The 26,302-nt window shown below is 36.2% G+C and overlaps 6 protein-coding genes, 1 non-coding gene and 2 pseudogenes across 13 annotated transcripts; 7 read left to right on the forward strand and 2 right to left on the reverse strand.

Annotated features, from left to right (window-relative positions):
• Nucleotides 1-1,021: 1,021 nt before the first annotated feature.
• LOC104699646 (putative F-box protein At1g71320) lies at nt 1,022-3,129 on the forward strand. Its single transcript, XM_010414983.3, has 2 exons — nt 1,022-1,767; nt 2,250-3,129. The coding sequence occupies exons 1-2, from the start codon at nt 1,188-1,190 to the stop codon at nt 2,921-2,923; spliced, it is 1,254 nt and encodes a 417-aa protein (XP_010413285.3). The 5' UTR covers nt 1,022-1,187; the 3' UTR covers nt 2,924-3,129.
• Nucleotides 3,130-4,658: 1,529 nt separating this feature from the next.
• On the forward strand, nt 4,659-5,835 carry LOC104704134 (WRKY transcription factor 68-like; annotated as a pseudogene).
• Nucleotides 5,836-7,347: 1,512 nt separating this feature from the next.
• LOC147940693 (coatomer subunit beta-1-like) lies at nt 7,348-8,509 on the forward strand (annotated as a pseudogene). Its single transcript, XR_015561653.1, has 2 exons — nt 7,348-8,195; nt 8,325-8,509. The product of XR_015561653.1 is annotated as a coatomer subunit beta-1-like (transcript).
• A 983-nt stretch (nt 8,510-9,492) lies between these two features.
• On the forward strand, nt 9,493-12,556 carry LOC104699647 (uncharacterized). 2 transcript variants are annotated; one of them, XM_010414984.3, is made up of 6 exons: nt 9,493-9,641; nt 9,913-10,230; nt 10,315-10,783; nt 11,093-11,394; nt 11,651-12,034; nt 12,200-12,556. In XM_010414984.3, the coding sequence occupies exons 2-5, from the start codon at nt 9,913-9,915 to the stop codon at nt 12,008-12,010; spliced, it is 1,449 nt and encodes a 482-aa protein (XP_010413286.1). In that variant the 5' UTR covers nt 9,493-9,641; the 3' UTR covers nt 12,011-12,034; nt 12,200-12,556. The 2 variants fall into 2 exon arrangements, with proteins under 2 accessions (XP_010413286.1, XP_087314036.1); XM_087457910.1 differs by having other exon boundaries at nt 9,639-9,759.
• Nucleotides 12,557-13,103: 547 nt separating this feature from the next.
• On the forward strand, nt 13,104-16,631 carry LOC104699648 (putative pre-mRNA-splicing factor ATP-dependent RNA helicase DEAH2). Of its 4 annotated transcripts, none has more exons than XM_087457906.1 (7): nt 13,104-13,557; nt 13,813-14,015; nt 14,095-15,179; nt 15,558-15,683; nt 15,778-16,016; nt 16,109-16,227; nt 16,313-16,631. In XM_087457906.1, exons 1-7 carry the CDS (start codon nt 13,279-13,281, stop codon nt 16,437-16,439), a joined length of 2,178 nt encoding a protein of 725 aa, XP_087314032.1. In that variant the 5' UTR covers nt 13,104-13,278; the 3' UTR covers nt 16,440-16,631. The 4 variants fall into 4 exon arrangements, 1 of the variants encoding a protein (XP_087314032.1); XR_015561646.1 differs by having other exon boundaries at nt 13,114-13,557; nt 15,433-15,683; XR_015561648.1 differs by having other exon boundaries at nt 13,114-13,557; nt 15,443-15,683.
• Nucleotides 16,632-16,655: 24 nt separating this feature from the next.
• On the reverse strand, nt 16,656-20,089 carry LOC104699649 (DUF724 domain-containing protein 7). Of its 2 annotated transcripts, none has more exons than XM_087457905.1 (9): nt 19,889-20,089; nt 19,301-19,771; nt 18,780-19,193; nt 18,432-18,665; nt 18,164-18,248; nt 17,932-18,023; nt 17,768-17,861; nt 17,578-17,682; nt 16,656-17,482 (listed from the first exon to the last, which is right to left on the reverse strand). In XM_087457905.1, exons 1-9 carry the CDS (start codon nt 19,946-19,948, stop codon nt 16,833-16,835), a joined length of 2,205 nt encoding a protein of 734 aa, XP_087314031.1. In that variant the 5' UTR covers nt 19,949-20,089; the 3' UTR covers nt 16,656-16,832. The 2 variants fall into 2 exon arrangements, with proteins under 2 accessions (XP_087314031.1, XP_087314029.1); XM_087457903.1 differs by having other exon boundaries at nt 17,932-18,065.
• A 210-nt stretch (nt 20,090-20,299) lies between these two features.
• Nucleotides 20,300-22,339, reverse strand: LOC104699650 (ADP-ribosylation factor 1). The gene is made up of 7 exons (XM_010414990.2): nt 22,152-22,339; nt 21,586-21,743; nt 21,273-21,343; nt 21,009-21,128; nt 20,799-20,917; nt 20,610-20,691; nt 20,300-20,519 (listed from the first exon to the last, which is right to left on the reverse strand). The coding sequence occupies exons 2-7, from the start codon at nt 21,731-21,733 to the stop codon at nt 20,514-20,516; spliced, it is 546 nt and encodes a 181-aa protein (XP_010413292.1). The 5' UTR covers nt 21,734-21,743; nt 22,152-22,339; the 3' UTR covers nt 20,300-20,513.
• Nucleotides 22,340-22,373: 34 nt separating this feature from the next.
• TRNAF-GAA (transfer RNA phenylalanine (anticodon GAA)) lies at nt 22,374-22,446 on the forward strand. Its single transcript has one exon. It is a non-coding gene; the product is annotated as a tRNA-Phe (tRNA).
• Nucleotides 22,447-22,764: 318 nt separating this feature from the next.
• LOC104699651 (GDSL esterase/lipase At3g62280) lies at nt 22,765-24,550 on the forward strand. The gene is made up of 5 exons (XM_010414991.2): nt 22,765-23,110; nt 23,201-23,383; nt 23,466-23,629; nt 23,826-24,096; nt 24,194-24,550. The coding sequence occupies exons 1-5, from the start codon at nt 22,858-22,860 to the stop codon at nt 24,418-24,420; spliced, it is 1,098 nt and encodes a 365-aa protein (XP_010413293.2). The 5' UTR covers nt 22,765-22,857; the 3' UTR covers nt 24,421-24,550.
• Nucleotides 24,551-26,302: the final 1,752 nt, after the last annotated feature.

Genomic DNA, 26,302 nt, shown 5'->3' on the forward strand with positions numbered 1-26,302 from the left:
GTTTTTTGATAAAATTTGTAGTTATATAGATCTTATTCGATTAGATTTTTAAAATCTTAGCTGTTAATTTTTTTTAAAGTACAAATTAGTTTTGATTCTAAAAGATTTTTTTTTACTTTTCTACAATTTATTTTATTTTATATGTCTCCAATTTTCGTTTTTTAATTAATTATATTTATTTAATTAGTTAATTAATTTTAATTAAGTTTTTCTAATGACAATTGAATGTAATTTTTTACACATTTTAAGGTTAATTTCATATTTGTACTTCCCAATTAATATAGTAGGATATTATACCAAAAACAATTTATTAGGATAAATAATTAGATACCAAAAGTTCTTTTTAATCAGAATTTATATAGTTGACATTTTATAACTTATTAATTTTCAATTAAAAATTGTTATAAAATCATCCAAAATAATCATTATGTTAAAATTTTCTTTGGTAGTAAGTATTAAAGATAAAGATATATCTATATATATATATATATTCATTTATTTATTAATTTTCATAATTTTACAGAAAATAGTATTGTACTTTTTTCAAAGTCATTAACTAATACTGACTGAATCCCTAATAGTATGATATATATATATATATATACTGATTTATTAATTTATTTCATAATTTCACATAAACTAATATTACTTTTTTAAAAAGACATTAGTTAACTCAATCCCTAATAGTTGAAAATTGATGATTAGATCACTAGATCATATTTTTATTATATTCATAGCTGATTTATTTATTTATTTTCATAATTTTACATAATTAATATAGTACTTTAAAAAAATTCATTAGTTAATGCTCAATCCCCTATAGTTGAATACTGATGATTAGATCACAAGATCCTATTTTCTCTTATATATTTTTTTTTCATAATTTCACGTCATTTAATATTGTACTTTTTCAAAGTCATTAATTAACTCAACCCCCAATAATTGAAAACTGATGATTAGACCACCAGATTATATTTTCTTATTTAGTATATATATAGCTGCTTTATTTCTTTATTTACATAATTTTACATAAATTGATATTGTACTTTTTCCAAAAAGTCAATAATTAATGCTCAATCCCTTATAGTTGAAAACTGATGATTAGATCAGTAGATAATATTTTTATCTTTAGTATATATATATGGATTGATATACAACTCTAAAATGATAATTATCGTTGGAAAAGAATGGAAGAAGACAAAATGAATCATCATACGATTACATCAGAGGATATTTTAGTAGAGATCCTTCAATATCTTCCAACGAAACAACTTGCTAAACTCAAGGCCGTGTCGAAACAATGGAGATCGGTGATCGAAACAACCTATATGTCCCACAAACGTCTCGTTAGATTGGGATTACCAACCCCGAACACGAAACTTCTTGTTGTTCATCATCAACTGTCATCAGATTCTGACTCGACAACTTTGCTTTTGAAGACTTTTTCTAGAGATCACGACAACAACGGACGAATCAGTCTTTCTTCTTCGAGTTCATACCCTTTTCCTGATAATCCAATCAACAACGTCGAATGTCGAGGCGAAACCACCCAAATCTTAGGAACCTGCGACGGATTGGTCTTAGTTGGGATCTACGGTTTTAGGTACATTTACTTAATCAATCCAACAACGGGAGTGCATCGAACACTCTCTCCACAATTATCGCAGTGGCCCACAAATAATTATGAATTCCATAGTCGCGTAAATAATCCAACGATTAGAAAGGATCGGACACTTTTTCAAGGAGATATTAAGTTCTATCAACAAGGTACGTCGTTCTTTTTGTTCAATAATTAATTGATTATTATAGATTTGGATCTGATCATCACTATATAGTATCTGCATACAGTATACGTATAATATATGTAATGTTAAAGATGCACGATGGAGTTAAATATTAATATATATATAGGGATGATATATCATGCATGAGAACAGAATAACATATATATATATATATATTGATAACATATATAATTATATATGATGATTGACGTTATTGAATCTCCACGGGCACAATTAATTAAGTAAATTGACCAAGCTTTTTTTTTTTTGGGATAAAAGATCAATTGACGAAGTTTAATTTGTTATGTAAAGATTTATATTCATGTACATGCTACTTAAAATGATAGATAAGTTTTGCAGAGAGAGAATGTATAAAAGATATATATATATATATATATAGAGGATATACATATTTGACCATTCCTTTCCTTCTAACGTGTGTACATATTTTTGTTCATTTTGAAGTTGAATTATTGGCCCTAATGCCACTCTCCGTTGGATTTGGAAAAGACATTATTACAAAATCATACAAGGTCATTTTGATGTACTCGGAAAAATACCATATTCGTGGAATTGGATGTTTTAATAGCCGTTTCAATGTTAAAGTTATATCCCTTGATAATGGCGAGCAAAGAGACGCCGGTTGGTACAGTTCAGATGCCTACAATATTTGCTATGAACAAACACCCGTCTATGCAAACGGATCACTCTTCTGGTTTACATTATATTGTTATATTTGGAAAGATAAACCACTTTCAGAATTACCTTCGCATCTGTTAGCTATTGATCTACACACTGAACAATTTCGATGGGTATCACTACCGAAATGTTACACCCGTTACTCTCGTGGTGTGCAAATGTGGAGCCTAAATGAACGTTTGTGCTTATCAGATGTGCTAAACATACAATGTTCTTCGGAGTTAGACGTTTGGAGTTTACAAAAAGAAGATTCTTCTACTCAAAATTGGGAGAAATTATTTTCTTTTAATATTTTGGATATCAGTAGATTAGATGCAAAATGTTGGATGCTTGGTCTAAGAGCTGCTTACTTTCGAAGGATTGAAAAGGGCCAAGATCAAGTGTCGTCTGATATTCTAAGAACGGCTATTTGTTATTCGCCGACTATGATTTCTCCGTAAAGTTTGCTGCATTGATGTTGTTTCTACCTTCTCTTGATTTAATATATCAAAACCTTTTGAGTTTTTAACATTAATTACAAGTACAACTCTACAAGTAGAAAGAAAAGTTGTTGATTTACTCGGAAAGAGAAAAAAAAATGTTTGCTTAGCAAAAAATGTATATTGTAAGTTCTATTTATAATTGGAATGATATGATATTTTAAAAATGTAGTATGTTTCTTATTTGTATTTTATTAAGAGCTACGATTGAATTCAAATTATAATTGCTCATGGTCAGTATTGGCATTTTCTCTACGTAAATAACCTTTAATTTTTCTACCCTATATATTTCTTTCCGCATAAAAAAAAAAAAAAAAAACATTTTCCCTACGTTCATAACAAATTTGATGAAAATGTTTTGTTTGCTCTAGTTATATGGTGGGCTTGGAAGTGGCATTGTGGAAATATGTTTGGGAAAAACAGAGTATGGCAGGACCGGATGAAGTTCATTAAGAAGACTGTGAAAGAGGTTGTTGTAGCTTGTCGGGGGAGTGTGGGAGCCCGTCGGGAGCGAAGGGAGATTCTAGTCAAATGGGTAGCTCCGCCAGAGCGGTAGTTTAAACTCAATACTGATGGTGCCTCTCGTGGGAATCCGGGTGTTGCAGCTGCAGGTGGGGTACTAAGGGATGCAGACGGGGAGTGGTGTGACGGTTTTGCATTACACATAGGACAGTGTTCAGCTCCCTTGGCAGAGTTATGAGGCGTCTACTACAGGCTTCTTATGGCTTGGGGACAAAGGATCATGAGAGTTGAGTTGGAGGTTGACTCAGAAATGGTGGTGGGTTTTCTAATGACAGGGATCATGGAGACTCATCCGCTGTCCTTGCTGGTGCGATTGTGCCATGGCTTGTTATCAAGGGACTGGGTAGTCCGTGTGAAACATGTGTATAAGAAAGCTAATTGTCTTGCCGATGGATTAGCGAACTATGCTTTTACTTTGCCTTTAGGCTTTCATTCTTTTTGTACGATTCCGAGTGCTGTTGCGTCTCTTTTGCATAATGATGCTTTGGGACCTGCGTGTCCTCGTAGTGTTCATATTGTAAACGATTGAAACTTGTCTTTTGAATAATACTCTCGGGGAGATTTCTCCCTGCTAATTTACCCAAAAAACATTAAAAAAAAATAACAAATTTGATGACGAACAGGTTTAACGACTACACAAAAAGAGAGGAAGAAAAAAACTCAAGAGTTAATTCGAATTTTTAATAACGTAACGTAAATAGTATCATATCAATGTCTTCACTCTTGACCTAAAGAAATTCAATAAAATAGTAATAATGTATCCCACACAATATGTAACCCCTCAAAATAAAATAAAAAATCTAACAAAATACGTAATACAGATAAAAATTAAAGCGACAAAGGTATAATTAAGAACTGGGCATCATTTTGTATGTTTCTGAAAAGTAAGAGTTAAGATATATGTATTGGTGTGCACATGATCCAATGTTCGCCGTAATCCCTTTACAGGCGCACTGTGAGAAACCCGGTTAACTGCTGAACACAGGTCGCATATAAAACAAACGAAAGCGGATTACATACTAATCGTGTCCAAACCACACGCGCGCATTTATTAATTGGGACTGTTTTTATAACACTGTCCGTCCACCTACGATAGCCGGTCACCAGTTCAAGGTATTTTAATTAGCAAGAATCCCATGTGTTCATCACTCTTAATTCTCTCTAACCCTAATTAAAAAATCTCTCTCTCCCCCTCCCTCTGTTTAATTCGTTTTGCTTACTTGGGAGGTTTGGTTATGGAGAATGCTGGTGCTGGGGTGCCGTTTTACGATTTAGGGCAAACAAGGGTTTACCCACTCTTCTCTGATTTCCACCATCTATCGGCGGAGAGGTATCCGGTAGGGTTCATGGATTTACTTGGTGTTCATCGTCATTCCCTCACCCATACGCCGCTGATGCACTTTCCCACGACTACACCTAAATCGTCCTCGAGCGAAGCTGTGAATGAAGATCATGAAAAGAAGAGAGACAACGAGGAGGAAGAAGAAGAAGAAGAAGAAGAAGAAGAACAGCAACATAAGACATATAAGAGGTGAGCTTGAGCGTTTGTTTTCGTTTTCCTTTTTTGAAGTTTATTTCTTTTTCACAGAGATCACTTGGTTCACATAAATTAAGAATCAGAGAAAAAAATTATATATATGATGCTTGCTGAACTATAGGGATTATAGGTTTAAAACAACTAAGACTAGTGAAAAGACGAAGTTGAAGGTGCCAAAAGTGTCATTCATCACCAAGAGTGAGGTTCTTAATCTAGATGATGGTTACAAATGGAGAAAATACGGTCAAAACCTGTCAGAAACAGCCCTTTTCCAAGGTAATAATATTAAGCTTCCTAATTTACTGTGTGTTCTTTCGGATAAATAAAATTAATTAACATTATATATGAGCTAGATTTACAAATTTTGATGGGTAGTTTTTTTCTTTTTTTCTCCTTTGCAAGGAATTATTACCGTTGCACAACAACTTGGTGTGACGTGAAGAAGAGAGTGGAGAGATCATTCAGTGATCCAAGCAGTGTAATCACCACTTACGAAGGCCAACACTCTCATCCTCGTCCAGTACCCAAAGGAGACAGCCTTGGATTCAATGGCTCAGCTTCTAGAGCCCACTTTGGCCTCCCTACACTCCCTCCTCAGCTTTTAGATTACAACAACCATCAACAACAAGGGCAGTCTTCTTTTGGAGCTGGGTACATTATCCGGCAAGAAAAAGGATCTGATGATGATGATCATGATGATCCTGTAGTGAAGAAGAGTCGAACTCGGGATCTGCTGGATGGAGCTGGTTCAGTCAAAGAACATGGCCTTCTTCAAGATGTTGTTTCCTCTCATATCATTAAGGATGAGTGTTAGTTAATCGCTTGATGACGTATCTAGCTAGCTAGCTAGGTTTATTTTATCTAATTCTCGTAAAAACAAACCATGTAGGGTAATGTTCGAGCTGTCATACGTATTTGATCATGATGAGTATTATGGGTTTTTTTCTTTTCTTTTTTGTATCAAATGAGAGAAATTGAACTTATTTAATTGATATTTATTACTTTAACTTAGAGTACCCGCTTGATCAAGGATCAAAACACTGATTAAGCATATATACTGAACCGCACCACATTTAGGTTAATTATTTTCACATTTTCTGTGTACATGTCTTACTGATCGAGCAATTAGTAGTCACTCTAGTAGTGTGTGGATCGTCGAACTGATATCCGACCTCGAGCAATGTACAAGATTTTGAGAGCAATAACGCTATATTAGCTAAGGTTCAGTTAGGTTTTAATTCTCTGTATATTATAGCTAGAGACGAGATATAAAGGTAAAGATAATTGATTGATTGATCTTTAAACAGAGAACGTAAATTCCGGGATTGATGATGCTTTTCTTAGTTATAGCAATTAATTTTTGATTACTGACTTTTGAATACAGAGAAGCATAATAATTTGATGGTTCAAAGGGAATATTGATGTGGAAAAACAAAACTTATGTTGCATAGTATATTTTAGCTAGTATATATATATATATATATATATATATTCATGGATCAAACCGGAAATGGGACGGATCAGTATATATCTAATTACGATGGGGAAATAAATTATTCACTACATACTTGTGTATTTCATGAAAGTCAAGCAAGTGTCAGTGTCATCTGCTATTTTATACTTTAACGTTTTCTTTTTGGTTTTTATTTTATAATCGTGGTTTCTTTTAAAATACAAAAACGAAAATAAAGGAGTAAAACAAATTCAAATTCTGACCTAACCTCTAATTAATGATCTTTTTACTTTTAAGAAAAGGACTATATATGACACTCTTCATAGGCATGTTTGTTAAAATTTTGAGATTCGTTCCGTCTTCAAGCTGTTTGGAAGCAGTGTTTGAATTGAGTCAAACCTTATAAAGACCACATGCGCACACTATATGACCATTTCTATAATAGAAATGTTTGGTTTCGTCACCTTCTGTTCCAAATTTCATCTCGTCGATCGTGTCACATGGTCTTTAATTTGCTACAAGCTAAGTAGAGACAGACAATGGTTCGAAAAACCTAGAAAAGACAAGTACTTATCAAATCACTACATATCTTCTTAAATTGTTATCAATAAAATCTAATAGTAATTAATAAGTTTTAAATAAAAATTTGAAGATTTTAATTATAAAAAGTTAGTTAGATTTTATTTCATTTGATACATAGCACTATAGCAGTTCTGTGAATTTAAACTAGATTAGATTTCTTAGCTATATTGTATTGTATTTTTAGTACATACAGATTTTTTCCTCTTTTATCTTTCTCTTATATCATTGTTTTCCTAGTGCTTTTTGTTTTCCTACAGTTAGCATATATACAAGAGACAGATAAGGTTTAAAGAAGGATTATTAAAAATTTTGCAATAAACAAAAATTGAATCTTGTGTTGTCAATTGTCATACTCAAAAGAAAAAAAAATGTCATACTATGTTCGTCATTGTTTACGTCCATGGCCTAGGGAGGACATCACAATTTCTGGTTGCTTATGTTTCGGACCCAATACGGAGAAGACCTATGGAATCTTCAACAAAATTTTCACGGAAAACTACTCGGAGTCGGCTTTGAAAGAATTAAAGTCGGATCCAGAGCTAAGAGTGAATGTGATGGAAAACATCATAGCAACTTTCAATTGTGAAATCCATTATGGGATCATTAAGGAGAACATAGGTTTCGCTATATGGATGATCGGTGAATATTCATCATCTATTTCAGAGATCGAAAACGGATTATATGTTATCAGACGAAGCATTGGAGAGCTGCCTTTCCCTAATTCATCTAATGATGGCGATGATGTTCTAAAATGCAATTGGTTTGAAGAGTGTCGTCGAAGGCTACTCATCGATGGAGATGCTAAACTCCGAATGCAAGTAGCTATCGCACTAAGCAAACTTATCTATAAACAAAAAGTCTTTATTCGTGCAAGAAAACTCAGACAAGTACGAACGGAAGCTGTTAGGATATTAGCGTCGATGCAGTTGCTGCCTAAACCGGTCGTCAATATGGGACGTGGGACTATCGATTTTTACAGTGGGGAAATAAGGAGATGCATGAGATCTATATGCCATGGAGATAAAGAGCTTAAACGAATTTGTGAAAAAGCAAGTGGTGAGAATTTGATTAGCTTGCTTTCCAAGAAATTGCAAGAAGATCAACAAAAAGATTAGGATGACCAAGCGTTGTATCAGTTGGTAATTAAGCAACATCAATCATCTAGCTTCTTCGTTATTAAACTAAATCCACACACACATATAAAAGGCGGTTTCGTTATTATTTTCTTAATTATAATTCTAATTTATTTTTTCTTAACTATGGCATAGGAAGCAATCTTTTTCGAGTCGAAGGACGATGGTCAAGCATAGGAGACAGGGAATGTATGGTTATGCACTTATGTGCAGTTAAGTCCATACTAGGGAATCGGGTGGTGTGCTATTTTAATTAAAAGTCTTTTGTCTTTATATTTTAAGTCATCCTTCATGAAACATTAAATTTGATGCTTGCAATTTTACTCAATACTACATATTCACCCGTGGTACACCGCAGAACTATATTTATTAATAAAAAATAGTTCATGTAATTTGTTTTATAGATTAACTATATACATAACTAAAGTTTTACTTTTTAAATGTACAACCTTACAAATATATATCTATTAGGTAGTGTAAAATTGTTTTGTTTGAAGTTTATTGTTTTTACTATAGGAACTATATCATATAATTGTTTTTTACTTTTTAAATATACAACCTTACAAATATATATCCACTACGTAGTCGTGTGAAAATTGTTTTGTTTAAAGTTTTTTTTTTACTATAGGTACTATATCATATAATTCATTAAGTAGTGATTTATTAAAGGAAAAACTGTTTGTTTCTTTTTATTTTTCAATTTAAAGATAGTAGTATTGTTATTATATTGTAATATTCTAATATATATGTATAGTATAATTTCTGTATTGCAATTTTGTATGATTTTTTTTTTAACATCTCTGATTCGATCATTCATCATAATTTATTCATAAATATAGAAAGTTCTGTATGTTTAATAATAAATATAGTTCCGATTGTTTTGGAAAGTTGCAAATATTGGGGTGGGGAGAATAATTGTTTACAAAAATTGGAAACCTTATCATAATTTAATAAATTGTAAATTAAAAATTAAAAATATTTAATGTTAATGACATGATTGTAAATATGTATGAACTTCAGGATTTATTTCATTAATATCTCCAAAAATGTATATATAGATCATTTTCTTTAACTATTGTCTCATAAATCATAATTAAGCGATTTTTATCGTTGCTCCATGGAAATCGAGAGAGTTAAAGAAACAATAATTCCAAAAAAAAAAAAAAAAAAAAAAAGAATTCGGACCATAATTACATATATTCGGAAAAAACGAAACGACAACATTTATGAACAAAACGCGAAAACTTAAAGCGACGACGTTTAACTGAGGGGTATATTGTTATTTAGAGAAATCAAAGGTTCAAAAGGGAAAGAAAAAAAAAGTTAAATTTTTTTGGAAGCAGTCAAAAGTTTCAATTCCCACAGGCACCGAACGAACCCTAATTAGCAAATCTGTATCGTTGACTTTGAGCAAGTACTTTCTTGGGTCGCCATTGATTCGCACCCCGCAAGGTATGATAAACCCTAATTCTAGATTTTTTAGGTCTATACCCTTTCATCTTCTCTTTCCCCGTCGCTCTTAATTTGGTCGCATTTAGCTATATTACGTCTGTGACAATCAGCGAGTTTGGTAACAGAGTTATTCGATTTCTCATAATTTAGTCTTATGCAAAATGTGGCGTCTTATGGTTTCGTCGTTCAGATTGATACTTTATTGAATCATTGTCTTTTCAGACTTTTTTTTTCTGGGAATTGAAACTGAAACGTGTGTTTAAATTTTCAGATGGAAAGCACTAGATCGGACCCAGAGCTTGATGATGACTTTAGTGAAATCTACAAGGAGTATACTGGTCCTGCAAGTACTGTCACCAACAACAACACTACCCAAGAAAAAGACAAACCTATAATCAAACAACGGTCTGAAGAAAGATTTGATGAAGAGGAGCAACTACCTGACCCTAATTCTGTACCAACCGATTTCACTAGCCGAGAAGCTAAGGTTTGGGAGGCTAAGTCGAAAGCTACTGAGAGGAACTGGAAGAAGAGAAAAGAAGAAGAAATGATCTGTAAAATTTGTGGCGAGTCTGGTCATTTTACTCAGGTAAGCTAACTCCTTTTTTAGTTTATACATCAGCTGTGTTGTGTTTCTGAATGTTGCATCATTCATCTTTGTTACATATTTTAGGGTTGTCCATCAACTCTTGGTGCTAATAGGAAGTCACAAGAATTCTTTGAAAGGGTACCGGCTAGGGACAAGAATGTAAGGGATTTGTTTACGGAGAAAGTTATTGAAAGGATTGAAAGGGAGACTGGCTGCAAGATTAAAATGGATGATAAGTTCATAATTGTTAGTGGCAAGGACAGATTAATCTTGAGGAAAGGTGTTGATGCTGTTCACAAGGTTAAGGAGGATGGTGAGATGAAAAGCTCTTCTGCTTCTCACAGGAGCAGATCAAGGTCACCTAGGCGAACTTCTGTTGGTCCACCACGTGCTCGAAACTCCGAACCTCAAGGACAGCACCCGCCATCACATGGTTCATCATCAAGTTTCTCAGAGCGTTCTGGAAGGCAAGATAAGTTTGTGGATAATCGTGTGCGCGAAGAGAATCGTGTTCGTGAGAATCAGCGAAATGTTTATCGAGGATCACCACAAGGTAGGGACAGGATAGGATACGTTAGAGACCTGCTTATTGTCTCTTTTTAGTCTTGTCTTTAAGGAAGTTGATTGGTCTTTTTCCGGCCCTTTTTGGCCGATAATGTCCTTTCCTTATCTTTATTTTGCAGCCAAAAGGTAAGTCCTTATGTTCAAAGCATTTTGTACAGTACCGAAGTAAATAAATTATTTACTAAACGTTTGCTCGATCTTCTCTGATTGAAGTTGGAGATCATGTGTATTACTGTAGCCGTAACCTTTCGTTTAGTCTCGTGGTCAGGCAGTTAACATTATTATTCGTTTTATGAAGCTTATGGTAGTGACAGAGGTCGGAGTCGTTCCACACATTCAAAATCTCCAGGGAGACCACGTTATAGTGGATGGGATAAACCGTATGATTGGCAAAAGTCTGAGGTGAGTGGTTATAGGTCTGAAAGATGGGATCAAGAGAGAATGGGTGGCTCCAGCGACATTCAGGTGAGTCAACAGTTTGAACGCCCTCCTTTCCCACAGTCGTTAGAAGAACTAGAATTGGAATATACGAGGGATGCAATGGAGCTTGAAAAGAAACGTGATAAGGAAGAAGATGAGGAGAACATCAAGCATCGTGAGGTAAGAGATCCAGTGACTGAATGTGTTCATCTTAGATACGAAACCGAGTATAGGCTGGATTGAATATTATCACCTCAGAAATCGCAATTCCTAGGAGTTTCAACTATGAAAGTTTCATGCTTTTTTAATTTTAGTTGCTCATAGTATTGGATGGGAGCGGATCTCTCCAAATGTAATTTAGTCCCCAGTCTCCTAGTGAAATGCAATTCTGTTTGAAGAACTTCACCTTCTGACATCAATTTGTGCGAGTTTATAGACAATCCGGGAACTGAGAGAGAGTTACATGAAGAAACTGGCTGGGCTAAGGGGTATGAATGCTAAACAATGGGACGAATTCCTTCAACTCGATGCTCAGAGACGTCAACAGCAATCACGGCAGCAAAACTCTGGTTTGAGTTATGGTAACTATAGACAGTTTCCTCCTTATGCTGAGTTTGATGATGGATACTCTGCCAATCCTCCTCCCTATGGTGGAAACAATGTGCCAACAGATTCCGTGGGCAGATATCCAAACCATGTAAAAAACTATCCTTCAAGGAATCAAGACAACAGTTATGGTACCGGGTTCCAACGCCAGAGACGTGAGGACTATGGAAAAGCCTACAATCGTTATTAGACCATCGTAACCGAATTATGTATGGTAAGTTGTTTCTCCCATATGAAGACGAAAGTTAGTAATGTGCTGTTCTTGGAGTGTATGGTTTTGATTGAGTAGCAGATCGAAGTGTAAATTGTGGATTCTTGAAGAGTTTTTATCTGTCTCTCTCTCTACTTTTTGGCCTAAGACGTTATTTGAAAATTTCAGGGTCTGCTGAATATGGGTTACGACAAACGAGTCTAAATCTCACCTCCAAATCTGTGGTAGGTAAAACCGAATTCTGATTAGGTTTGTACACATAATGTATCTTGAAGACAATGCGCAAAACAAAGGGTGGTTCCTTGCTGGTGAGCCAGTCTCATATCTGGCAATGTTGAATTCTGTCCTCGTCCGTACAAAAGAACACCTGTAATTGCTAGCTATCTGTTTCTCCTTTGGTTCGTCTTCTTACATTCCGAAAGATATCCTGCTTAAAGACTAGTGATAAAACCATTTCATTGTACTCATAGTTCATCTTTTAAGACAGGTTATTATTTCCTTTAAGATAAGTTTAAATTGGGAATCTCTCTTTTACTTCTGTCAAAATGAATAATGCCTGGCCATGGTTTCCAAAGTTCTTAGCTTTCCAAGAGCTCACGTCGCAGAGAGATAAACTTTATTTGATAATTTCAAAGTTGCACTAATGTCAGCACTAATGTGGTGACATTAGTCCCTCGTGAATCCAAAATGTCTATGCATTAGTTAAGTTTTGACTCTTCGTTTTCCTCTATAAAGGTTGCAACTTTTGCACTTCCGACTACAGATATAGAGCGCTTGGTTGGTTGGTGTCTCTCTAGTGAGACGTCAATGCGTCTGTTATCTTTCTTTTTTTATTGAGTTAAACCGTCTGTTTGTTCTCCTTTGTTTTGTCTTGTTATGTTCGTGAAGTAATTGCAAAATTTTCTCCCTCAAAATCTTTCAAGTCCATGAAGGTACAAATATTCGGCTCGTAATCTCGTTATCTATTGGGATGGGCCTGACACTTTAAAAATTTATCACAAGCCTATTATATTAGCCCACGTAACGAACACTTGGGCTCCTTATTTTCTAATTAATAATTTGAGGGAGCTATAAGATGTTTTGTTAAGATGTAGGGTGAAATTGAAAATTATAATAAAACTTAAAGCCGCCTCTCCCTCTCTCTTTCTCATAAATCAGGCGCTGCCGAACCCTAGCTTAGCTTTCATAAATTTTTTCCATTCTCTTCGTTCTTCTGCTCTATCTCTATTACGTTCGTTCGTAAAGGGATGGGTACAGAGAGAAAGAGGAAAATTAGTTTGTTCGATGTTATGGACGATCCATCGGCTACGTCAAAGAACACCAAAATCAATGGTCTTGCCGAGTCCGGAATCAGCAGTCTGGTCAATAAGTGGAACGGGAAGCCTTATTCGCAGAGGTATTATGACATTCTTGAGAAACGGAAGACTCTTCCTGTTTGGCTTCAAAAAGAAGAGTTTCTCAAAACTCTCAACAGCAATCAAACCCTTATTCTTGTCGGTGAGACCGGTAGTGGTAAAACTACTCAGGTAAAAGTTTTCACCTTTTCATACTTTTTTTGAATTTGATTCATCTCATTGGCTTATTAGAGAATGATTGATGACAAGTGTTTTGGTTTAATTTTAATTGGAGATGATTTAAAAGTTTTCATCTTTTCTTCTTCTTCTTCTCATACTTTGAATTGGATCAACTAGTTGGCTTATTAGAGGAATGATGTTAGTGTTAATTGTAGATGATGTTTTACAGAATGAAAAGCTAAATTGTGATTTTTTTTTTTTGTACAGATCCCACAGTTTGTCATAGATGCTGTGGATGCTGAAACTTCGGATAAGCGTCGGAAGTGGTTGGTTGGATGCACACAGCCTCGTAGAGTTGCAGCCATGTCTGTGTCTCGTCGTGTTGCTGAAGAGATGGATGTTACTATTGGGGAAGAAGTTGGTTACAGCATCCGTTTTGAGGACTGCAGTAGCCCCCGAACGGTCCTTAAGTAAGCCCTTGTTTCTCTCTCTCTTTTAGCTTCTCATTTATCTACTTGTGGACTTGTATCTAATTTCACTATGGCCCAGGTACTTGACTGATGGTATGCTCCTGAGAGAAGCAATGGCGGATCCTCTCCTTGAGAGATACAAAGTGATTATTCTCGATGAAGCCCACGAGAGAACTCTAGCCACAGATGTGCTGTTTGGTCTTCTTAAAGAAGTGTTGAAAAATAGACCTGATCTTAAGTTAGTTGTGATGAGTGCTACTCTAGAAGCTGAAAAGTTTCAGGAGTATTTTAGCGGTGCTCCTCTGATGAAAGTTCCTGGTAGGCTTCATCCAGTTGAGATATTCTACACTCAGGAGCCTGAGAGGGACTATCTTGATTCTGCGATTAGGACTGTTGTCCAGATCCACTTGTGTGAGCCACCTGGTGATATTCTTGTTTTCTTAACTGGGGAGGAGGAGATTGAAGATGCTTGCCGCAAAATCAATAAAGAGGTTGGTAATCTTGGGGATCAGGTGGGACCTGTTAAAGTTGTGCCACTGTATTCTACTCTTCCACCTGCCATGCAGCAGAAGATTTTTGATCCTGCTCCAGAGCCGGTAACTGAAGGTGGTCCTCCTGGGAGAAAGATTGTTGTCTCGACTAACATTGCTGAGACTTCCCTAACCATTGATGGGATTGTCTACGTCATTGACCCTGGGTTTGCTAAGCAGAAAGTTTACAACCCAAGAATCCGTGTTGAGTCGTTGTTGGTATCCCCGATTTCAAAGGCAAGTGCTCACCAGAGATCTGGTCGTGCCGGTAGAACGCGTCCTGGAAAATGCTTCAGGCTTTATACAGAGAAGAGTTTCAATAATGACTTGCAACCGCAGACCTATCCAGAAATATTGAGATCAAACCTTGCAAACACAGTTCTGACCTTGAAAAAACTGGGTATTGATGACTTGGTGCACTTCGATTTTATGGATCCCCCTGCTCCTGAAACGCTGATGCGAGCCTTGGAAGTTTTGAATTACCTGGGAGCACTGGACGATGAAGGTAACTTGACAAAGACAGGTGAGATAATGAGTGAGTTCCCATTGGATCCACAGATGGCAAAGATGCTCATAGTCAGTCCTGAATTCAATTGCTCGAACGAGATTCTCTCAGTTTCAGCCATGCTATCAGGTAACCCCCTTGCTTTTTTCTTTGTTGTTGTTCTTGCTAGCTCGGGTTAGGTATGTAGTTAAGGGTAGGATTAAACTTGCTACCAGTATCCATTTTGCAACTAGTGTTTAATGTGCATTAGAACTCATCTTTTACTTCCATATGTATGATTGTCATTTAGAATTAAGCATTAGAGTTAGGTTGTCATCAGCAGTCGCTAGTCTGGGTTCTGCATACCCATGGTTAGGGGTATCCTAAGTAAGTGCTGATGCAGATAGTTGCAGTTTCTCAGTTATTCTCTCTCATGAAGCAAATGGTATCAGTCTCATCGCCTCTATGCATCTGCTGACCTCTTCCATGGACCTCTTCTGTTATTATATATACCAATTCTTTCTCTAGTACCGAATTGCTTTATTCGGCCTAGAGAGGCTCAAAAAGCAGCAGATGAAGCTAAAGCTAGGTTTGGACACATTGATGGAGATCACCTCACATTGTTGAACGTCTACCACGCTTTTAAGCAAAACAGTAAGTGATCATCCTTTAATCTTCCTCTTTTGTTTGTAGTTGCTATAGAAAATTAAAATTACCGTAACTAACTTGGTCATGTAAATTCTCACAGATGAAGATCCAAATTGGTGCTATGAAAACTTCATCAACAATAGAGCGATGAAATCTGCAGACAATGTTAGACAGCAGCTAGTCCGGATAATGTCAAGGTTCAACCTGAAGATGTGCAGCACTGATTTTAACAGCCGCGACTACTACATCAACATAAGGAAGGCCATGCTTGCTGGTTATTTCATGCAAGTGGCTCACTTAGAACGCACTGGGCATTACTTGACAGTCAAAGACAACCAAGTATGTCAAAACAAATTCAGTTTATGTTGTTGTTTCCATTTAAACTTTATTTCTTTTGTTTTTAATCTCATGGTTAAATTCTTGGTTGGCAGGTGGTTCATTTGCATCCATCAAATTGCTTGGATCACAAACCTGAGTGGGTAATCTACAACGAATATGTTTTGACTACCCGGAATTTCATCAGAACTGTGACAGATATTCGCGGTGAATGGTAAGTTCTTACATTTTCTTTGGTTATTATCTCGCTGACGATTTCATTTCTGATAAATTCTTCCCTTTGACATGTGTATTCACAGGCTAGTAGACGTTGCTCGTCATTACTACGATCTTTCTAACTTTCCCAACTGTGAAGCCAAACGTGTCCTCGAGAAGCTTTATAAGAAGAGAGAAAGGGAGAAGGATGAGAGCAAGAACAGGAAGTGAAAGGAGAATCATGTTCTCATATGTCAAAGGAGAACCAATCCATAAGAATTATGTCCTTATATTATAATTTCTTGTTGACCAAAAAGATTCTAGTGATTATCGTTTCTGTAGGTGTTGAGTTGAAACAGTTATTTGCATTTACTCGAAATGTTGTTCTTTTTAAGAGCTATAAAGATTCCCATTGCTTGTCTCTTTCACGTTTATCTTAGAAAAATCTGAAAGAAAAATGACTACTAATATTTCACGATTTAGGAGAAGATATGACTTTCAGATGTGATTTGACAAATCTGAAAGAGAAATGCGTTCAAGACAGTTCTACTTAACTTAAAGTATGTTTTCTGCGAAGATACAGAGAACTAGATTAGTCTCAAACACCTTTGATCTACAGCTAGCTTATTTCCATGGGGCAGGGACAATTGCACGAAACTCCTGGTCTACATTCTGAACCTTTAGGTCAAGAACCTCGGCATGAGACTGCATCAGAGCTATCTCCTTGTCTAGTGCCACTTTAGCTTCCTTCATCAACACTTCTTGTCTCTGCAATTCAACAATATCTTGTTCATACTTCCTTCTTTTGTTGTCATTCTCTGTGATCTTTTCCTCAACAGCTTTTAACTCTTCCAACGCCGATGTCTGGCTTTCTTTAATGAACAAAAGCTTGGAGATCCGAGACCGATGCGTTGTAACATTGAATCCGTATTTCTCTAGCTTGAGAAAACACTCGTCGATCCTGTTAATCGAGCTTATAGGATCGTCGACTTGTAGATTGTTGACTTTCTCTAACAGCGCAGTGAACTTCACCATTGTACCAATGGCGTCTCCTTCACGAAACTCTTCTTCGCTCTCTAGCAGTGGACTGAAATGTGGATACTGTGGCACTGCTTTGAAGACCTCCATTGATTCAAGGACTTCCCAAAGCGGTGACTTCTTTACAAATGGCAGAGCCATTGTGGACTCGCTCGCTGGGGGAGTTTCCACAACATCGACATGCTTTTCCACAACAGAATTAAGACCTGGATCAGGAGTCGGAGATACGGATTGCCCTGAGGAATAAGATGAAAGAAAAAACACAAAATAATGAGAACTGAAAGCTAAAAGAGCATCAATTGTTTCAAAGACGTGTATAATCCAGCCAGACCCGATGATGAATTTCCACCGTGGATCCATGAAGCGAGAGGCCTATTATCATCAGACATATAGGAAAGTTCAATAGCCGAAGCCTTTAAACCATTACCAGCCACACCTACAAGTTATTATGCCAAAAATGTTTCAAGATTGCATACAAACAAATGCCGCTAACTTATCCATTAAAGTTAAAGACAACATACCAGTCTTCTGCTTAGGGTCTGTGCTTATGAACTTACGTGGCTGTCCTCTTTTCCTCTTATTAACACTCTCTTTGTTTTTTGTCTCCTCAGGTGCCTACGTAGAATCAATAGGATGAATGACCTTTAAAGTGCGATGTTTAACAGTGCCACTAACTAACTTTCACCTTTGGAGAGCCATTTTGATTCTTCATTGCCTGAAGTTTCTTCCTCGGAGATGTTTTTCCTTGTGTTTTGACTGCTGGTTTCGTCAGAGTAGCTGCAGCTATGCCCAGGACCACCGATGAGTAAAACTCTTTTGCTAGAAACAGTAACACGTAGGTTCAATTTATGACACAAACAACTTCCAATAAGAATAACCATCATACACGTGTAGGTAAAGAACTTCATAACACTTACTTGCTGGTATCTCCGGTTGGCTTGTGACTGGAGTGTTCTCATTCATCACAACATCAGCCAAATTACTCCCTAATTCTCTAGGTAACTGCTCCAGAAAACACATAAAGTTAACCGTTATTACCCAATACATGTCACTGGAGAAAGATGGCTTCAAACAAGTTCAATTCTCTAAAGAAGTTTAACACACACTGATTCAACTTAGGACTGTTAAAGTAGAGTGCAACTTAAGATAGAGATGGCATGGACAGGGAGGAAATATCTAACTCACATCAACAGTTTCGGAGTGCGGTACTTCAGTAACAGTGACAGATACTCTACCAGCCTCTTCAACATTGGAAGAGGCAGGAAGAGGATTCTGCATAGCAGCGTTAGAAGTGCGTGTCGCCCTTCCTGTAGCCAAAGCTGTTTTCTCTTTCAAGGCAGTTCGAACAGTTACCCTTATGCGGGTTGAAGCAGCTGTTTCTTCTTCAACTGCATGGGAACTCTCTTCGCTATCTGAAACCTAAAAAATTTGGAACACAAAACCTGATTTTAATGTACTTTTCTCCCAAAAGAAAGGGGCAGCTGTTTCTTCTTCAACTGCATGGTGTTTTTATGTAACAAAAGAAGTGAGTACCTTTTCTTCTTTATGCCAAACTCCATCTTTCCATTCTATAGAAGGTCTTAACTGCAAAAGGCTAAACTCCTTGGTCTCCTTGTTTGGCCCCAAAATCACTGCGTAACTCTTCCCAGAAAGAACTTTACTAACAACACCCGGACACCAACCAGACTCGACAAGCGCATCCACATTCTCCATCAATTTGTAATCTTTCAACCCACAAGGCGGTGGTGAAGGTCGGATTTTGGAATAAGGAAGGCTAATCTTGTCGCAGTCGACCTTTTCATCACTCGAAGCCTTCAACTTCACCAGTAATTTCCCATCGTCGTTCTCCTTAATGGCTATAGCCGGAGCCCAAACATCCCCCAAATGGGCCACCTTAGTTCTCGCTTCTACAGACTTCCCAGCGCTAAAATCTGACCCAATCAATTGCTTCAACAACAACAACAACAACAAAAAAGAGGATCCTTTAGTGTGATACCAACGAAGGTTACAACTGTTGAATCAAAGATCAATGAAGAGGAAGAAAAGAGACTTACTTGTTTCTCGCATCGGAACCACTCATCACCTTTCCAAACCAAATGTGGACGCAGATCTTTCCGTTCAATCTCGATTACATCAGGTTCGAATCTGAGATACACCAAGAAACGACGATTTCCCAACACTTTAATCACCGAACCGGACCACCAGCCACCTCTATATGCAGCGTCGATGACGTCACCTTCCTCAAAATCGACCTCTGGAAACGGATCCGGCGGCGGGAGTGGACGAATCAAACGATGCACGGTGGTTTGAATCAACGGAGGAGAGTAGTCTTGCTTGAGGAGAGGGAGAGGATCCAAGTGACGAACAGAGAGCTTCTTCCGCTTCGATTTAGCTAGATTCTCTTCAAGCATGACACGATACCATACAGTCCCAGTAACATACTCGCAAGACGAGACCTCAATTTCAGAACCTTTAGAAATGGACAATTTCTCTTTTCTTCCCGTAGTTATCAACATGCCTTCCCTCTGAAAAAAAAAAAAACCCTAAGCAAACAAAACTAGTCTCTCTCGTCTAGTCGTAAGAACCCTAGAAGACGACGACCTAAAGATAAAAGTGAGAGAGAGAGAGAGAGCTCGTGAAACCTTGAAAAATGCCGCTAAGATTAGTAAGATTTGAGTGTGTGTTAAAGATATTCCTTCCATTACTACATTAATTATTTTTGGTAAGATCCTATTAGTGCATTATTAATGTACAGTGGAAGATCTCTATTATGGTAGTTTAGTGAAGTAATTAATAATTCCGTGTACGGGAATTGTAGCTGTTTGTATTTGTTTTAGTGCCGTTCATCCAATCCGATTTGTGGATCTGTTATAACTTGGAATTTTCTGTAAAAAAACAATACTACTACTAGACTTTTTCTCTTAAACGAAATTTTCTACTAAACCGCAAAAAATTATATAAAAATGTCTTCACTTTGTTCTCGTACGGATTCAGTACTGTTCAAATTTCGAAATTATATAAATAAATTTAATAAATGAAGAACCTAAGCGAAATTGGAATATCCGCCGAAATTGGGCACAAATTTTTATAAGCGTCTGAATTTCAGGATGAAGAAGAAAAAAAAACTTGTGAATTCTTAAGAGCGAAGAACAAAGTATGAAGTGATGATATAAGTTTGAGACGAAAATAACAAAAGAGAGACGATAGAAGAAGACAGGACTCTCCTCGAATAGAAAAACCAAACCGCATATTGATAATTGCTCTCCCCTAAGCCTGCATTTAATTTAATCACGCATTTAGTTTTAGTCTTTAACAATCAGTTTTTCACTAACAGATTTAAAAAGCTGTGAACTTTTTATATACCTTGTTTGCAATGTTGTTAGAGAGCCAGTCAAGTCCCTCATAAAGCCCTTCTCCGGAGGTAGCACATGTGCTCTGTATGTACCTGTTCAATTGATGATATGACATTAGTTCTTTAAGCTATCAATGTTACGGCTTAGGTATCTGGTTTGACTAATCAATGGATTTGGTTTAGTTATCTTTTTGGCTCACCAGTGTCGTTGGCGGAGAGAGTGAAGCCCAAGCTTGTCAGTTATCTCAGCGGCGTTCATAGCGTTGGGAAGATCTTGCTTGTTAGCAAACACAAGAAGCACAGCATCTCTCAATTCATCCTGCACAATTCAAAAGGAAACAAAACAATGACTCCTTGCTTCATCATGTAACTAGCGGGAGACAGAGAGAGATATTTGTCTGGGTTTTTACTTCGTTCAGCATTCTGTGAAGCTCATCCCTAGCTTCCACAACACGGTCACGATCATTGCTGTCCACCACAAAGATAAGTCCCTGGGTGTTCTGGAAGTAATGCCTCCACAATGGACGAATCTGAATTGAGCAATTGAAACCAAATTAATGTTATAGTGGAATAGCGAGAGCGTAATTCAGCAATAATGGGGCAATTCATTGAGAATCAAGGATTTAGGTTAAGTAATTTCAGAACGCTAGTAAAGGAAAATGTAATAACAATACCTTGTCTTGACCCCCGACATCCCACACGGTAAAGCTAATGTTCTTGTATTCCACAGTCTCCACGTTGAAACCTAGCAAAAACCAGTATTGTCAATTCAACTGAACTAAAAAAAATTAAGTACTCACTCTGTTAATCATACACAAAAACAATTGAGTCAGAGATGAAAACACTTCAACAAGTACAAATACTAAATTGCAACTGTCTAATCAACAACATCCAAATTCGAATTCCACCATAATCCCTTGCAATAACAATGTGTCAATTTCCCATAATTACATGCGAGAAAGAAGATGCAAAAAGCCAGAAACTCACCAATGGTTGGAATTGTAGTCACGATCTCTCCAAGCTTGAGCTTGTACAGGATCGTAGTCTTACCAGCAGCATCGAGACCAACCATCAGGATACGCATCTCTTTCTTAGCAAAGAGTCTGCTGAACAACTTTCCAAAGGACAGCCCCATTTTTTCAAGCCTGTTACAGTGTTACCACATTATATCTTCAGTCTAAAAACACATACTCATTTGCAGCATTCACACAGATTCAAAGCAGTTTTGATTACAAACTCACTCGGATCTCATTCGTATCAGGATGTATCGATCAAACAAACAACAATATTAAACAGTAAGAGAGATCTAAATTTAAAATTCAGATTTCAGGTGAACACCCGATCTGAACAAAAAAGAACAAATCTAGATCACTTTGTATAATAATCATGCAGATACAGATCTATGATCCCAAAGGAAACGAATCACACAAAATCATGTCACATCCATACGGAAATCAGACGAATACGCATAGATCTGGTGACGAGGAATCACGATCGCGAGATACAGATGATCGAGTAAGCAAATAGAGATTGGTCGAAGAAGCGAGACTTACCGGAAGAGAAAAAGCAACGCCGAAGAAGAAGACCTAGGCTTACACTGTCGCCGATGGTCGTCCAAAGAACAAGAAAAATGGTCTTCGAACGTGAGAGGAGATTCGTGGAACGCAACAATTCTCTACTTATTGCCCAAAAAAAACAAATCAGAATTATTTTTCGCGTCGTCAATTGTAAATAGTTAACTATATTAAATATAAGTTGGTTGATTTAAATAAATTGCGGGGATAGCTCAGTTGGGAGAGCGTCAGACTGAAGATCTGAAGGTCGCGTGTTCGATCCACGCTCACCGCATATTTTTCTTTTATTTTTGTTTAATTCGCATTCTGCTAATGGGCTAGATAAAACATTACATTCAGGCCCATATTAAAACACGATTTTTTAAACTTTGGCCCATATTAACCATTTACAATTTACAAGTTGTACGGAATCATTTTAATACTCAAACATAGTCGATCGGATCTAAAGATATGCGGTTATTATTATTTTTTTTTTTAGGATTTTTAACAATTATATAATGCAACTTGAAATAGTATTGGCATATAATTAAACATTTATAATTATTGACTTACAAGTTACAACTAAAGAATTTGACTTTCTAAGGACTAAGCCAAAGACATGGCTATATATATACAGTATATAAAAAAACGCTTAGATCTTGAATCTTGATTAAAAAAATTTCTAGACAGCAATAATTCAAACGAAATGGATTACGTTGTTTCTTCTCTACGATGCTTCTTCCTAACTTTATGTATATCTCTTTTGGTTTGCTCTAACTCGGTAATTAGTTCCAAATCAAACAAGAAACCTATATTGATAAACTTCGGCGACTCTAACTCCGACACCGGAGGAGTTCTTGCTGGCGTTGGTCTTCCTATCGGACTCCCTCATGGCATCACCTTCTTCCATAGAGGCACTGGTCGGCTTGGAGACGGTCGACTCATCGTTGACTTCTTCTGTGAGTCCCATTTTTCTAAATGTGTATACGTCTTATGTACATACGTGTGAATTTACAAGAGGAAGTTGGTTGGATAATATATATGATTAGGTAAACATTTAAAGATGACATATCTGAGTCCATATTTGGATTCACTCTCACCAAATTTCAAAAGAGGAGTCAATTTCGCAGTCTCCGGAGCCACCGCTCTTCCTGTCTTTTCCTTCCCTCTTGCCATTCAAATCCGCCAGTTCGTCCACTTCAAAAACCGTTCTCAAGAACTTATCTCTTCCGGTAATTGAAATGTCACTCTAACAGTTTATATCAACCTCATATCAATATATTACTTAGAAGATATATGTGTTCATGTTGATAGGGAGAAGAGATCTTATTGACGACAATGGATATAAAAACGCATTGTACATGATCGATATTGGACAAAATGATCTTTTACTTGCTCTATACGATTCAAATTTAACGTATACACCCGTTGTCCAGAAAATACCTTCCATGCTTCTAGAGATCAAGAAAGCCATACAGGTAACTTTTATTTATTCCACGAATTTTTTAGATTTTTACATATACGTTAACTGTTGTTAGTCCCAAAACATATGTTTCATAAAAAAAAATATGACTTCTTGCTCTTTGGTGCAAATGGGGTCACTTGCTTAAAAAATTTTGGTTGACTCGTAAACCATTACGGCTGATTTGTGATTTGGTATATTGTGTATTGAAGACCGTATATTTATACGGAGGGAGGAAGTTTTGGGTACATAACACAGGCCCATTGGGCTGTGCACCCAAAGAATTGGCGATTCACCCGCATAACGAATCAGATCTTGACCCGATTGGTTGTTTCCGGGTTCACAACGAGGTCGCAAAAGCCTTCAACAAAGGACTCTTGAGTCTCTGCAACGAACTGAGGTCCCAATTCAAAGACGCCACTCTCGTCTACGTTGATATTTACTCCATCAAGTACAAACTCTCCGCCGATTTCAAACGATACGGTGCGTATCGCTTCGCATCTCCTTTACATATGCGTTTTAATTTGTAATGCGAGATAAAACCGGTTTTGATTGGTTTATTTGGTAATGCGAGTTTCAGGATTTGTGGATCCGTTAATGGCTTGTTGCGGTTATGGAGGAAGGCCCAACAACTACGATCGGAAAGCAACTTGTGGTCAACCCGGTTCAACTATTTGTCGTAATGTAACCAAAGCTATTGTATGGGATGGAGTTCATTATACCGAAGCTGCTAACCGGTTTGTTGTTGATGCGGTTTTGACGAATCGGTACTCTTACCCAAAAATTTCCCTCGACGGGTTTTGGTAGATCAAATTATTAAAAACAAATTCATCTATATTTAACCGGTACTGGTTTGCAAAGTTTGTTTCTCACTCATAAAAAAAACTGAAAAATAAAGAGGATTATTATATATGGAAAAATCTTAGCCGTTCATTAATCTCATATTAATTGGTCGTCCAACTATTATTGAAGGTTCTGTGATGAATATGACTAACGATTAAGCTATGAAGTGAATGTGTTAAGTCAAACTATGACTTAGGAGCCACACAATTATCACCATTTTTGGCTTCATTTCTTCTTACAAATTAAAAATTCGATTTCCCTTTTATTATAAAACTGGAAAATAATAGTTTTCCTCCTGTTGTCATTTGTATTCCTTCGCGAAGACGATGATTTACGCTGAACCTAGACTATGTATATATACAAATGTTATAGTGGATAATAAATTACGTATGGAGTAATATATTCATGTATCTAGTATATGATTAATTTGGTGAGGGAAAAAAAAAAAGAGTAAACAGTAAACTAATAATAATGTGAAATGCAAAGTGTTGTTGTTGGAGTGAAGGTTGTAAAGAGTAAAAGAGAGAGCATTAGAAATGATGGAAAATCACCAACCACTTTGAGTTATTTTTGGCTTATATTAGTGTTTTGGTAAAGAATATACAAGGAAATGTTTAGCTTTAGTTATATACTGTTGTACAACATATACATATCATGGTCGACAAAAACTAATTATGATATGCTGTTGTGTTTTCTCTTTCGCCTCTCACATTTTTGTGTCTCTCCCTCAATTATTTATCGTTCGTTCATAATCGAAAGAAAAAAAGTCGTCTCCTACACATCATTATTGTCGGAATAAGTCTGACGGCACTTGATAAATTCACCGTACCTATGGTTAGTAAAATCTCTATATGGGATCGAACGACAAAAAATTAGTACTATCGTATATATCATTTTTTTTTAATTTGGTACAATGTTTCCATTAAATGTGAATAGGGAAATGGACGTATGATTGTTTAGCAAAAAAAAAAGAAATGGACGTATGATGAAAGTTAACGTGGTATCATTTTAAGTTTCAACATGCAAGAACCTAGTATTGATGGAATGGGAAAGTGAAAGGCAAAGATTCCAGCCAGCTTGTATATAAAATATATCGGGTTGATGAAGATAATTAAGCACATTATCAAATTAAAAACTATATATATAGTATTAAGTATAAAAATAAAGCTTTGTCAAAAGAAAAAAAGTATAAAAATATAACTTTCTGAAAACAAACAAAAGACATATCATGAGTGAAATGCATGATTGACTCTTTAATAATTTAGTTTTTGGCAATTAATATGTAAAGTTAAACAAACTAACTAGACGACGATATTCAAAAAAAAAAAATGTATGAGTTTGGTGGACAACTTTTACAAAATCTGATTAATAATCAATATGAAAGTTGTTGATCATGTAGTATATGAAATAAATATTTTGCAGCTATAGGATTCTACAGAATGCATTAAATACATTTATCCACGAGGATTCTCTTGAATTCATGTTTCTAACTTTAAATTTAATCGTTTTTTTTCCCATAAATTTTATTATACATTATATATCTTCGTATATTAAAGATCATCTGACTGATCCCATGACGAACTAATCCGTCGTTCGAAACCTATAATGGAAAAGTTAAGAGTGCGCGAAGAATTCTAATTTGGTTGTAGAGAATCTAAAATGAATTTCAATATTATGAGTTTACGATTAATTGTTTGTTATATTACCTCAGTTTACAAGAGTTTGTTACAATTTTTCTGGGCTAAAAGATATACAAAGCCATTACAGAGAACTAGAGAAGCTCAACGTTAGAGATCAGCTAATTATTTTTGGTTTTCGTATTAATTTGTGCTATTGCATTTCAGTT

Source organism: Camelina sativa, chromosome 7, assembly GCF_030686135.1.
Source record: "Camelina sativa cultivar CO46 ecotype springtype chromosome 7, ASM3068613v1".
Classification (NCBI taxonomy): domain Eukaryota; kingdom Viridiplantae; phylum Streptophyta; class Magnoliopsida; order Brassicales; family Brassicaceae; genus Camelina; species Camelina sativa.